Consider the following 15480-nt stretch of genomic DNA (forward strand, 5'->3'; position numbering starts at 1 on the left):
GGGACATTTGTTATAGAATTGGTATAAACTCCATATCATTTAATTTTTGATTGCATAAGTTGGCAGAGGGAGAGCAATTCCCAGGACTGACTTAGGTAGGAGCACTGGGTGATAAAATGGGAAAAATTGGGGATAAAGATATATAAATAAAATAAAAAAAAACTCCATATTCTCTATCATTGAAAAAATATTTGATTCGATTTTGCGCACACTTTTGCTTGTTCATTCTCTGAACCGGCTGATACATCCGTACCAAGTTTTATCTCACAAACACACCCTGTTCCAGGATCAGAGTTACTTCAGAAAGAGACTTTTTTTTAATTTTACATTAATCACGTACATGATATATGCCACCACAGTCATAACTTCATCTGAGATGATCTACGCTCCATATATTTGATACTCCATCAAGATTCTTATTAATCTCGAGGAGGAGAAGTGATTATGAAACAATACGTTATGAGTTAAGAAAGAGAAGTAAGTCCTTTTAGTATAGATATTATGAATGGATTCTTTCTTCTTACTAATAGACAGTTAATTATATACCTAATGACTCCTCACAAAGCGCTATATAATTAGTCTAGATGGGCCCAGAAAGTTCCTACTTGTTCTTACATGTTTAATGTTGGTGATTTCTCATTTCCAAATGGGAACATGGATGACAGCGGCTTAACATCACCCATAACATCCATCTATCTATCTATCTATCTATCTATCTATCTATCTATCTATCTATCTATCTATCTATCTATCTATCTATCTATCTATCTATCTATCTATCTATCTATCTATCTATCTATCTATCTATCTATCTATCTATCTATCTATCTATCTATCTATCTATCTATCTATCTATCTATCTATCTATCTATCTATCTATCTATCTATCTATCTATCAGTAAAATGTCATTTTCTTCTGTTTGAGACGCCTTTTGTTTTTCCCTGATATGTTTCATCCACTTTTACTGAAGTGACACATGTATAAAACTCCTTCCATCCAATCTGTTGAGGGTCGGGCGGTGGGGGGGGGGGGCAGAAAAGGTTAGAACAAACTCCTCCACACAGAAAGGTCTCAGCAGGGACTCAAACCAGGGGTCTTCTTGCTACAAGGCAACAGTTTTAACCACCATGCTGTCATCTTTAACACTATTTTGCTGATATGAGAGATGAGTCTGTAGATGCATTGATTATTTTCATGTGATTTGTTCAGTTGATTTTGTGGCCCGGTTGGGTTTGGTGTGTCTTTTCCTTAGGATACGATTTCTCAACAGAACGTGTGTAATAAATGTTTTGTCTAATGCTTGAACAAATGTCCAAACAGAAAGAACGTGTTTTCAGGGCAGAAAGGTGACAATATGGGAACCGCAACCCATAAATATTAGCATATTACAGTTTTTCTCAGTCGCTTTGGTACATTTCTCAGATCAGAATTGAAATTCTCAAAACTACTTGTTCAATCTTCACATCATTGTGTCACTTGTGCACATCAAAAAAGCAATTTCTCATTTCTTTGAACAAGTTGCAAATGCATTTGTCATCCATGCAAATGATAATGTACAATTTTCTGCTGTTTCCTACATTATCAGTTGTTTATGTCATGTTGATCAAAATGTATTATCTCTGTGTCTGTTGAATAGTCTCACCCCTCACAACATTTAGGCATTAGTTCATCGCATAAGTCTTTACATGCAAAATGGTTGAACAAGTTGTCATAATATGTCAGCATATTTCTATACACTTCCATTAGACTTTGTTTCTAAATCTGGCCTGAATTGGTAAATTGATCCCAGGTGAATCTTGACTTTCTGTAATGAAGGGAAATATGTCAAGCATTAGATCAACCAATGATCAACCAGTTTTCTGGCTCAAATAGCTCAAAGGTGCATCTCATGAACTATCAGCTGGCAAGTATACTGTACATATAGTTGGAGCACAACACAATGTTACAATGTCTGACAATGGAAGGACAAGGTTTTGGACGGGGTCAACAGCCAGAGAGAAGAAGAGGAAGAGGAGTGAGGCTGCGTGGCGGAGGAGTTGGGAGGCAAAACAGAGGAAGAGGCAGAAGAGGCCGAGGACATATGCGCGTTCCTGATGAGATAAGAGCTACACTTGTAGACCATGTTCTCAATCATGGGCTTACAATGGCCGAGGCTGGTCGAAGGGTGCAGCCAAATGTTGGGAGAACAACTGTGTCCTAAATCGTTCAGACTTTTCGTCGACAGAACAGGTATGTAATCTAACAATAGGCACTGTACTGTAATACTGTATACTTTCTGTAATGCTTCATACAATATGACAGTATTCTACTTTCATTTTACAATATACAGTAAGTATACTATATACAGTGACATTTTATCTTACTCAATTTTGTGTTTTGCATTACTATATTTTTTCCACATAGGACTGCAAGACAACTTCACAGGGAACATGACTAAGCAATTTGACTGTCTTATCCGTACACAATGACACAAGCACTTGTGATTCTGATGCACTGACACTTTCATTGACACAGATATTTAATTTTGAGAGATGAACTAAAGATTTTGAGCAAGAGACTGGCTTTTGCAGGTAATCCATGGTGTTTTGCTATTTGTACGAACTGTTTTGAGAAATGCACATACTGTTTTGCAAATGTCGAGGATGATCTGAGAAATGTACCAAAGCGACTGAGAAAAACTGTAAATAGCTCAAAGGTGCATCTCATGAACTATCAGCTGGCAAGTATACATATAGCCGGAGCACAACACAATGTTACAATGTCTGACAATGGAAGGACAAGGAATTGGACGGGGTCAACAGCCAGAAAGAGGAATAAGAGGAAGAGGAGTGAGGCTGCGTGTCGGAGGAGTTGGGAGGCAAAACAGAGGAAGAGGCAGAAGAGGCAGAGGACATATGCGCGTTCCTGATGAGATAAGAGCTACACTTGTAGACCATGTTCTCAATCATGGGCTTACAATGGCCGAGGCTGGTCGAAGGTGCAGCCAAATGTTGGGAGAACAACTGTGTCCTCAATCGTTCAGACTTTTCGTCGACAGAACAGGTATGTAATCTAACAATAGGCACTGTACTGTAATTCCTACAGTACTGCATGCACAGTTTTCCCTAAGGAGATTGTCCTATGTTACATTTCTACTTTTGTTTTTTTGTTTTTTGTCTTTTTGCTCTGCAGCGCTGTCTTTTTCTTTTCTGTATCGCAATGACATGATCTGTCAACAAATTGTGGTACAAACAATAAAAATGAATGAAAATGAATAAAAAACATGACTAAGCAATTTGACTGTCTTATCCGTACACAATGACACAAGCACTTGTGATTCTGATGCACTGACACCTTCATTGACACAGATATTTAATTTTGAGAGATGAACTAAGGATTTTGAGCAAGAGACTGGCTTTTGCAGGTAATCCATGGTGTTTTGCTATTTGTACGAACTGTTTTGAGAAATGCACGTACTGTTTTGCAAATGTCGAGGATGATCTGAGAAATGTACCAAAGCGACTGAGAAAAACTGTAAATGATCCGTATTTTTAGTCTTTATTATAAAACTGAGTTGTACTTTACTGCCATGAGATCAGGCTGAGGTCTGCTCCACCTGTCAGCTCCTTCAAATCAGGCCTAAAAACATTACTGTTTACTCAAGCGTACTCCTAAATCAAATACTTACCTGCTGGACTCTACTGCCCTTATTTTTAACAGCTTGTGCTTTTTATTATTTTACTTTTTTTCTTATCATCTTATTCATAATTTTATTCAATCTTATTTGTTATTTACTGTCTAATTATGTCTTGCCGCTTTTAATGTCAATGTAAAGCACCTTGAATTACCCTGTGTTGAATTGTGCTATATAACTGAACTTGCCTTGCCTTATACGGGGCTGTCCGTTCCCTCTACATCTGGTGTCAGAGCTTAGTTTGCATTGTCCGCTGTAAGTTGGACGTGTTTCCCGTGGGGGTTGTACTCCTCCAAGTCTGCCTTTTGTTACCGACTCTGTAGGTACAGCCAAGGACGGGGTCTGGTGGCCACTGAATTGAGTCTCTGCTTTTGGCAGATGATGTAAGTATGTTTGCTTCCTCAGGCCAAGACCTTCAACTCTCGCTGAAGAAGTACGCAGCTGAGTGTGAAGCAGCTGGGATGAGAATCAGCACCTCCAAATCCGAGATTATGGTCTTCAGTCGGAAAAGGGTGGAGTGCCCGCCCCAAGTTAGGGAATCAGATACTGCCCCAAGTGGAGAAGTTCAAGTATCTCAGGGTCTTGTTCACAAGTGAGGGAAGAATGTAAAGGGAGATCAATAAGCAGATCGGTGCGGTGGCTGCACCGATGGAGACCCTACAACGATGTGTCGTGGTGAAGAAGGAGCTGAGCGTAAAGGCGAAACTCTTGATTTACCAGTTGGTATACGTTCCTACCCTCACCTATAGTAATGAGCTGTGGGCAGTGACCGAAAGAATGAGATCGGGGATAGAGCTTCCTCTGAATGGTGTCCGGGCTCTCCCTCAGAAATAGGGTGAGGAGCTCGGTAGTCTGGGAAGGGCTCAGAGTAGAGCCGCTGCTCCTCCGCATCGTGGGGAGCCAGATGAGGTGGCTCGGGCATGTGGTGAGGATGCCTCATGGACGCTTCCCTGCTCAGGTCTTTTGGGATGTCCCACTGGGAGAATTAAGACCCTGGAGAAGACCAAGGATATGGTGGAGGGGCTATGTTTCTTGGCTGGCCTGGGAACACCTAAGGATCCCCCTAATGAGCTGGACCAAGTGGCTGGGGAGAGGGAAGTCGAGGCTTCCCTGCTCAGGCTGCACCCATGAAACCACCCTAAATATGCAGATGAAGATGGATGGATGGATGGATGGATGGATGGATGGATGGATGGATGGATGGATGGATGGATGGATGGATGGATGGATGGACGGATGGATGGATGAATGGATGGATGGATGGATGAATGGATGGATGGACACAGAAGATATGAAACTGTTAGTTATTTTTCAAAGAAGATAGTGTTTGCAAGTAAAATACAATATTTCAAAATGCTGTGCATTCACCAAAAGGTGACAAAAATGAACCTACTGACACATACTTACAGTTTCTGAAAAATATATAAAGGTAACCAGACTAGCAAAGACAAATGTCTTAAAAGATATGTGAAATGTAGATTATTGTGTATGACTTCCTGTTAAGTGCCAGCATGGTGGAGGAAGGATACTGATATGGGCTGGTTTGTTACCAACGAGCAGGTAAGAACGTATTTGCTTTAAAATTAACTGAAAATAAACTTTCCAATTTGAAGCCGTCTCAATTTATTCTGCATTTCATTCTGCAATTAAATGAGGAAAAATGTTCTCCATGTTAATCATTTCAACTTCAATTCAATTCAATTTTATTTATATAGCGTCTATTACAATGGAAATTGTGTCTTTACGCTTTCCAGAGATCCAGAACATGACTCCCGAGCAATTATTACATAAACATAACATAAACAGTGGCAGGTAAAAATATCCCCTAGTGGGAGAAAAACCTTAAGCCAAACAGGAAAGAAAAGGAAAGGAAAAACTCCCCTTTAGGAGGGAAGAAACCTTGAGCAGGACCTGGCTCATAAGGTGGGGCCCTCCTGCCAGAGGCCAGACTGGGCAGAGCTTTCAGGTGAAATAACATTTTGGACCAAGCAGCGACACATTTGTTATAAACTATTGTAAGTTTCAAAAGATCCAAACAAAGGATTGAGTTATCTATATTCAATCAGGTTATTTATAAGTTATCCATCTACCTCACATCACACTGCAGTTATGAATTCCAGATGCTCACATTCACAGACTAGCGAATCAAAACCACTTCACCCAGCAGCATCCGTGTCTGTCTGCCCTGAAATAGGGTGTTGCTGGGGTGTCAGAGGATCACACCCCTGTACGTTTCCCACCTGCTCCAAAACCCACCCTACACTTCATCGTATTGTAGCCACACACACACACTCAACACATGTCTGCATACATCCACTCAAAGTGCCCCCCAGACAAAGAGCACAATGCACAAAGGTGATGTAGTGACAGATGCTCCTGTCACATGCTTAGCATATCTCCACCTCCAAAGAAGTGCAACTGTAGAAGTCAGTCTGTCTCTTTCACTCCACGGAAATCGTCTGCGCTACTTTTCAGACCTCCGTGTATTTTCACTCCCGGGCGGATAAGTACAGCTTTTAAACCACAATCTTTCACCCAATATTTATCCAATCGGACCAAATGCTATAATTAATGCTTTGCCTCTACTCTGCTCTCTCTCCTCAAGGCCAATATATTACCCGCATCTCCCACCCTCCCTCCATAACCTTTCGGTGCCAAGTTCACAGATAGAGAGAAAGTACTTCCTGTGAGAGGCCGGGCTGGCTGCCAGAGAGACTGATCCACCAATCTGACACGTTAATGAGATCCTGGCCCGTAGTACTGGAGTGTCAGGCCTCCTCTGCTGCAGCACTATCCCTGCCGTGACCTGCAACACACGCACACACACTCAAATCCACACACATCTGTGCTCATAGTCTATGTATAATTTTTTCACACATGCACCCACACGCACAGAAATATATGCACAAATGAATCAGAGTGGCCCTCACCACCACACACACACACACACACACAAGCTCTTTTGGTGGAGGGGTGTGTGTATGTGTGTGTGTGTGTGGGGGGGGGGGTTCAGCTCCTTAAATCTGTCTAATTAAAACACCAAATCCCCCTACTCCCCTCATCCTCCAACCCAATCCTCACTTCTCACCCCCTCCCCCAACCCTCTCCTCCTCTACCCACCCACCCACACACACACACACACACACACACACACACACACACACACACCAGCCACATATACGCTCGCACCCAACCCTCCTCCATCCCTGTTGCCACCAACCCCGATTCCGCTGGAGAAATGATTATTAGGAATTTAATGGGGGAACGTTTCCCATCCCACACCATCTGGGGCTTGGGAATGGCACAAAATTTGAGGATGCTTGCCGACGTGGCGGGGAGCATTACTTTCATATTTCTTGACTGGCGCTCAGATTTTCAGACAGTGCAGGAAAGTGATTGCAATGAATTAAAATAATGTATTACTGAACTAAAATATACCATAAAGATGGATATGTGTTTGCTTGTCCGTGTTGGAAGAATGCTCCAAACTTTTATCAACTTCTGACATGACTGTCATTTTACAATGCATCTCCATCGAAACACTGACTTTGAGTTTGAAATGTTTCTCCATACAATATACTGTACAAATCCCCCCAATACTGTCCTCAACTCCCACACAGAGCTTGGCCATATGCTCCCTCTTTCTTTCTCTTCCTCTCCCTCGTCTCCCCCCTGTTCGCGCTGAGTTTAATGAGCTGCATGAATGTAAGGGTGCGTGTACATGTTTGACCCCGTGCTAAACTGCAGCATGCTGCCCTGTGAACCCCGTGGGTGTGAAGCACCCTCCTCCCTTTGCTGCTCCACACCCTGGTCCCTCGGTCGTCTTTGTGAAGCTCCAATAGGGATTTGAACTCGCTTTTCCTCCACAAGCAGACACGCACACGCACACTTAGCAGAAGGGGGGGACAAATACAACTTGATTATGTAGTGTGATGGGGCTTTTAGGGCCCTTAAGGGACCCGCAGCGACCCTAAAGAGAAGGATGAGTGAGGGAATGAAGACAGGAAGACAATGCCACTTTCAATTAAATCAAATGTTGTGTTTTTTTTTGTTGTTTTTCTAATCAAAATGAGTTGAATTTGTCTGTGTGTCACTGTTCTAGTAATATATCTAAACAAAATTCATGTACAGTAATTGTAAATTGCTTTATAAGTAAGGATAGTTTGTCCTGAAATCAGGCTTATATGCTCTTTGTTGAGCTTCCTTTATTTTGAGTTTGTGATTTCTTTTTCATTGGTGTTTCAATTTGCATGATTGAATTAGGCATTTATATATGGCAGTTTTAATTTGCATCAGGTGTTTGAAGAAATTAGATCTTAATTTCATGTTCATACACTATGACAATAATGCAGACTGCCCTGAGAACGGCGTTCCTCTGTAAATGTAATCTGATGATGCTCCTGTTTTGTTGAACTTCAGACCAACTTAATCAAATATGTCCCCCCATAGTTGGCGAGGAAGAGTTTTCTTAAAGATGGAAAGCATAGCTGAACAAAGGTCACATGTTTTGAGCCATAAGCAAGACGTTACTGTTGCACAGTGAACTCTCGTTGCACTAATTACAGATTGGGCAGGCCACTCATCATCTGAGCTCCGGAGACGCGTCTCTCCTCCAACAGGAGACCGAGTAATTAGACGGTCAGCGTTCACAGCAGCAGGAGGCCTCTCGCAGGTCTTCAGGGGGCCCGAAGGTGTTGCAGCTTGATCATTTCTTTTCTCTTCATGTATTTATAAAGGATGACGAGTTTTAACAGCGCCAAGATAAATCGGCAAAGTCTGTCTTTTGGCTTCGGCCATATAAATAAATGAATAAATAACGAAACACTTTCCGATTTCATCTCGTGATGATTCGAGATGATTGGAGATGCGTTTCATCTTCACTAACACATTTTCAGCTCGGCTGTTTGCGAATAGAAATATTGCGTCAGTAGCACTGAAATACCACCAGAAGTTATTTAAAGAGTCAAGAAAATACCTGGAAAGCAGTATAGCATGTATACCTTTCTTATCAGCTTTTTGATGGTTAATACTTGTTAAGAGCGTTCCTGTTCTGGTGAGATCGGCTGTCTTTTGCAGCAGTAATTTACAGTCCCCGGGGATTATCGGTTCCACTTTTCTCCCGACTGGGAGGACGAGCTGCCTGCACTCCCTGGATGACATCCAACTCCTCCCGTGTGTTTCTGACACCAACCAACCATCGGATCAGCTGGAAGTCAGTCACATTATCAGCAAATCACTTTCAGAACCATCACTTGGTTGAAAAAGAAAAAAGAAAAGGAGCGCGAAAAGATATAGCCTATAGTCTATAGTTTATAAACAACAATGTGAGGTTATAGAAAATGCTTAATACATAGCAATAATGAATTTATTTTTTATTATTATTGATTTCGCTTTGTGGTACAATTGCATGTTGAGGAGGCGCATCTTGTTGCGTCTTCGGGCCTGCGTTCGCACATCCTGAAAGGTTATTCACGATTATTACGTGATTCATTTTCTGGGAAAAAAACAACAAAACAACTAAACAAAACCTCCCAAAAAAACTCAACAAATAAAATCGTGCCCCGCTCAGTTTAATCTTGATTTGTCCTTCTCGCCTTTATTGTTATTTTTTTTCCTTAATTGCCATCTGCTGTCGATCATTGCCACAAAAACATTTGAGAAGCTGGGCCACGATATAAAGCCTCTTACAGCCTCTTTTTTTATTTTATTTATTTTTTTAATTTTATTGCAACAACCACATCACAAAACAATGAGACATTACTTCACGAATATTTCGATCCATAACGTTTTCTGAAGTGTCTGCGTGTGTGTAACGTGTATGGGCATCAAATAAGCAAGTGCAGAAATAAATTAGAAAACCCATCCAATAACCATTCAGCAATCGACTGAATTTACAAAATCAGCAGGGTTTATGAGCACAGTCACCAACATTTTACAGAAATACATGAAGTGCATCGCAGCTGCTCCACTACAGGAACAAAAGTTAACAATCCGAAAACTTTCACTTCGTTGCATATTGATATACATCGTCTCTTTCTCTCTTTTTTAAGGCATGTAACACTTTTTTCAGCTGACACAAAACAATTGTCCGTCCAGTGCTCGATTTTCAGCTGTGGTGAAATATACAAGAATGCAATGTTTAAATGTGCGAAAATTCATTTGAAAAAAAAAAAAAAAAACAAAGAGAAAAGTATGACACTGTTTTACAATATTTTTCTATAATATATTATTCACATGGAGTGGCTTTTGATGTATAAATAAATAAATACAATGATAATTTACATTCAGTTCGTTACCACACTATTTACTCCAAATAAAAATGCCTTCAGCTGGGAGATCCATCCATCCATCCATCCATTATCTATACCCGCTTTATCCTTTGCAGGGTCACAGGGGTCTGCTGGAGCCATACCAGCTCATTTTCAGGCGAGATCAGCTGGGAGACTTTCCCCCAAATCTTCGTTAATTCATGGGACCATTTGAGAAACACTCATTGTCTCCTAAAAGGTGTTTTTCTCTGTTTTTAGCCTATTTTGTTTGTCTTCCTTTCAGCTTGATAAATTAGGCCTGAAACGTCATGAACGTCAAAAAGATGCAAGATATATATATATATATATATATATATATATATATATATATATATATATATATATATATATATATATATATATATATATATATATATATATATATACGCACACACAATTAGTATTATTTATTATTATTAGAAAGATTGCATTTGACTACCTTGCATAGCTCAGTGGACTTTTATTGCTGACAGATTTATTCTCTGAACTCCAATCATGTCTCGATAAACTTTCCTGCAAAGCGAAACACATTTAGTTTCCTCTTCCTCAGTTGGTTGTTTAGTTGATTTTTATTTTACCTCGACAAACAATTCACTGTGTATATGCCTACTGAACTTTTTAATGAACAAGAATTGGTTTTCCATAATCAGCTTCAACTAAAAACATAAACGGCATCCTTGACATGTCAAGGATGCCGTGTAAAAACTGCAGGTGTAAAAACTGAACTGCAACTTGCTTTAAACCCTTCAACAAAATATTTAATATCAGAATTGTTTTGAAACGAGACAGTATAACGAGCCAATCATTTGACCTTTTGGGCTACACATATATATCTATAGATATATAAATATATAGATATATACATATTACCAACTAAAAAGGTTCTCGCGCTGTCACTTTTCTTTTATCAAAACAATTTTACAGTAACACCAACTGTTTGAAAACCAAATCATTTCGTCCGGGCAGCTCTTGTTGTCTTTTAAAAAGACTTACAAACTCAAAAATGACTTGTTTAAATGGGCATTTAAGTTATCTTTGTGTGCGAGTCCACGATGGTACATTCTGGACATCTTGTGCGGGGGAGATTGCATCGCCTCTGAGGGGGCCGGAATCTTGTCCAGCTGATTGACTTAGGTGTGGAAAGAGCCATTGACTTCCCCTTGTGACTGGAAAGCCTGACTACGGACGTGCAGGTCGTAGGGGAAGCCGCGGCCCTCGGGGGAGACCCGGTACATGGAGTTGTGCGCCAGCGCCGTGCGCCCTGGCGCGCCGCAGTAGCGCATGCCGTAGTGGCTGCTTTTGCCGTAGTCTGGCGGGTCGTCGTGTTTCAGTGAGAAAATCCCATTAAAGCTCATGGGCGGGCTCAGCTGGCTGTCAAAGTGCGGGCTCCCGCTATCTGGAGACGGGTTCTCGTAATACGGCTCGTACGCGCCGCCGTAGCTGTAGTGTCGGAACGGCTTATTGGTGCTGCTGCTGGTGTCCAGGTTTCCGCCGCTGTGGCCCGGGGGAGAGTTCATGTCTGAGCCGGTATACGAGTACATGGCGTCGTACGGCGACCTGCCCGAAAACACCACCTCACCGTTGTGGTCTGTGAGGAAATTTCTCGCGTTTAGCTGCAAACAACCGGCCACCAAGTTGGTGGTCGGCTGGGATAATCCTTTACACAAAGTCTGCACAAATGCGAGGAGGTCTGGTCTCTTCCCTGCGCTCAGAGTCTCTGACAGGGCCCAGATGTAATTTTTAGCCAGTCTAAGCGTCTCAATCTTTGACAGTTTTTGAGTTTTGGAGTAGCACGGCACAACTTTGCGCAGACTCTCCAGCGCGGCGTTCAGGCCGTGCATGCGGCTGCGCTCTCGGGCGTTGGCTTCGTTGCGCCGGAGTTTGGCCCTGTCTACATGCTCCTTGCACTGTTTCTTTTTCCGGGGCCCCCGTTTTTTAGGAAGTCCGTTTTCATCATCGTCTTCGTCTTCTCTCTCGTCCTCGTCCCTGTCGGAGAGGTCGTCCTCGGCCTCCCTCATGTCTAGCAGGTCGGACCTGTCCGGGTCGGCCGCTCGCTCCTGCTCCAGGCTCTCAGGTAAGCTGTCACGGGGATAACTGGCACCAAACCGCGGCTCACACATCATATGAGGTTCCTCGAATGGCAACGTCAACATATTTTCTGTAAGCAGGAAAAAAACAACTTTAAGGCAAAGTTATTCGCAGGCATCTTTTATGAAGCAGAAGGGCAACGCATTGGGCAAGAAGTGGCCAATGTCACAGCTTGGTACCTTTTCTAGACTCTCAACTTCATTGTCTTCCAACTTGTAAAAAAAAAAATAACACCTTGTTTGACTAATTTAGGATATTGTAAAGTCTGTTGATATATTGTTTGGAAGCAAATTTGAAACGAGACAATTGACAACACGTCATAATCATGCTTTTAACACACATTGAAAAAAATGCAATTAATTTCCAACAATTGAATCAGCATAAATGATACCAACCTCTGGTGAGCATGTACCTCACATGGCCCCCAGATATCTCCTCTGAATCTCTGCTGCAGCTTCCTCTCTCGCAGACTCCGAAATGACAAGACAGAGCTTAAACCTGTGCAGCAGCCTTTCCTCCGTCTCGCCGCGATCTGCTCTCCTCTTCCCTCTCTCTTTGAGGAATGACACTCATGCCAGCAGCGGATACCCATGCCATCTGCCGCTGACGTCTCGTGGCAGCCGAGACCACGTGCTCGGCGTCCCGTGGGACGTCCATTCCACACCATCATCTGGCAGCTCCGGTAATGGGCACCGGAGGAGCGCGTTTACCCGCAGAAACACACCAAAGAGAAAAGAAAAAGACAGATACCTTCTTCTTCCTGCATAAGATCAAGTAGTGTGTTCTTACCTTGGAGAAAAGAAATATATTCATCAATGAGATAGATAGATAGATAGATAGATAGATAGATAGATAGATAGATAGATAGATAGATAGATAGATAGATAGATAGATAGATAGATAGATAGATAGATAGATAGATAGATAGATAGATAGATAGATAGATAGATAGATGATAGGCATGGCAAGTTTATTTATAGGCTATAGCACCATTCAACACAAGGTAATTCAAAGTGCTTTACATCAACAATAAAAGCGGCAAGACATAATTAGACAGTAAATAACAAATAAAATGAAATAAAATTATGAGAAAAGAAGGTAAAATAATAAAAAGCACAAGTTGCTGAAAACTAAGGGCAGTAGATTACAGCAGCTACATCTCATTCGCGTTTTTCAGAAAGTATTTAATTTAAGAGTAAGCTTAAATACCAAATAAATGAAATAAAATAATAAGAAAAGAGATAATAATAAAAAGCACAAGTTGTTATAAATAAGGACAGTATAGTACAGCAGGTAAGTATTTAATTTAAGAGTATGCTTGAGTAAACAGTAATGTTTTTAGGCCTGGTTTAAAGGAGCTGACAGTTGGAGCAGACCTCAGGTCTACAGGAAGTTTGTTCCACCGGTGAGGAGCAGAATAACTGAACGCTGCCTCACCTTGCTTGGTTCTGGTTCTTGGGAACCACAACAAACCAGATCCAGATGAACCTCAGGGGTCTGGGAGCTTCATAGGAACTAACAGATCAAGCATGGATTTTTGTCCAAGACCATTCAGTGCTTTGTAGACCAGCAGTAAGATTTTAAACTCTATCCTTTGACTCACTGGAAGCCAGTGTAGTGATTTCATGACCGGTGTAATGACTCTGTCTCTGACTCTGATTGATAGATAGATAGATAGATAGATAGATAGATAGATAGATAGATAGATAGATAGATAGATAGATAGATAGATAGATAGATAGATAGATAGATAGATAGATAGATAGATAGATAGATAGATAGATAGATAGATAGATAGATAGATAGATGTAGTTTCCCACATTCTGATGTGTATTAACACAGTGCTAAAAGGGAAAGACCTAAGCCAAGGAGTTAGACAAACATCAGTCGGAAAAGAGTATACAAACATTTCCAAGCAATTTGGAGTTCAACAGTCTACAGTGAAAAAAAGAAGGTATCTCAGACCTTACAGACTTCTCTGAACATTTTAAATATAAAGTCCATGACTGCACAAGAAATCTGAAAAAAGGTTTCTTTGTCTAAAAACGGCATAGAAGTTGGACTGAGGTTCACCAAACTGCATCTTAGCAAACCATAAGACTTGTGTTTCTAGAACAAAGGCCTGTGGACAGATGAGATCCAGATGTGGCTACTTAGCCTTAATGCACGATGCCGTGTTTTGTGAAAACCATATTTCAGCAGAAACTCCTTACTGACAAACGCTGTAAGGTAGTGGTGAGGACTTGGGCCTTTTGCAGTCACACAACCCGGACACTTTGCAGTCACGAGCCACTCTTGAACTCCTTTGCATACCAGGGTGTTATTGAGGGGAACATGTCGCCTTCTGTTCAACAGCTTAAACTTGGTTGAAACCGAGTCAAACAACAGGACAATGATCTGTAGCACACCAGCAAAGCTACATCAGAATGGCGGAAGCATAAAATATTTTTTTTTTCTGAATGTTCCAGTCAAAGCCCATTCTTGAAATCAATTCAACTGTGTATCTTATGAGAGTTGTGCATGAGCAAATGTCCAAAGCATCAATGAATGAAGAAAAGTTGTGTGAAAATTCCTCCACAACATTGCAAGAGTCTGATAAAGCCATACAGGAAATAATTATTGTGAGTTTTTGATGCTAAACAGGATCTAGATCCTACTGAATTGTGCTGGATACTTTGTATTGCTCACAAGTCTTTTTTTCTATTATTGGCTTCATATTTGTTGAATAAATTGTGAAATAAGCTGGTCTTTGTCTGAGACTAGTTGCATTTCACTTGCAGCATCTGAATGCCAGTCCAATGACTACAAGAGATTGTGAGCAAGTGTGGTCACCTCTAACATAACATTTTGGACATGCTTTTATCCAACGCAACTTACAAAAGAGGATTACAATATCAAGCCACAGTAACACAGTAAATTGCACAGTAAGTGCAGTCAAGTTTGCATTAAAATAAATGCAGGTAACTTGTTCCACCATTGAGAAACCTCTTGAGAGAACAGTCTCAGCTGAGATCACCTTGGAAACTGATCCCATTAATGATTACTTAACACAGTGTTGTGTTACAAGTTCATTATCACTGTGTTAAGATCTATGTGTTACAAAGAAGCCGACTGGTTGGACTCAAACCCACAACCTTTAAATCCTTCTCCTGTGTTAACCCAGAGGTCCAATGTGCTATCCATTGTGCAACAGAGCAGAAACGAATACTTCACGAGTATAAATCAGAACAGCTGCACTTCCCTGACAGACCACTTGGGGCTGAGTCCAAAAGAGAACTAATTTACCCTTGAACCCATTTTAAAATGTCCAACTTTGCAGCAGCCTTGTCCGACTGGAACAGGTCAACCCTACAAACGGCAGGGTGAGCGACGACGGGTCACAGTGGAGCACTGCTAGTCATCGTTTCAGC

The 15480-nt window shown here is 41.3% G+C and overlaps 1 protein-coding gene across 1 annotated transcript; it reads right to left on the minus strand.

Annotated features, from left to right (window-relative positions):
• Window positions 1-10374: 10374 nt before the first annotated feature.
• On the minus strand, window positions 10375-12592 carry neurod6b (neuronal differentiation 6b). The gene is made up of 2 exons (XM_061731171.1): window positions 12466-12592; window positions 10375-12140 (listed from the first exon to the last, which is right to left on the minus strand). The coding sequence occupies exons 1-2, from the start codon at window positions 12476-12478 to the stop codon at window positions 11113-11115; spliced, it is 1041 nt and encodes a 346-aa protein (XP_061587155.1). The 5' UTR covers window positions 12479-12592; the 3' UTR covers window positions 10375-11112.
• Window positions 12593-15480: the final 2888 nt, after the last annotated feature.

This window comes from Cololabis saira, chromosome 10 (assembly GCF_033807715.1).
Source record: "Cololabis saira isolate AMF1-May2022 chromosome 10, fColSai1.1, whole genome shotgun sequence".
NCBI lineage: Eukaryota > Metazoa > Chordata > Actinopteri > Beloniformes > Belonidae > Cololabis > Cololabis saira.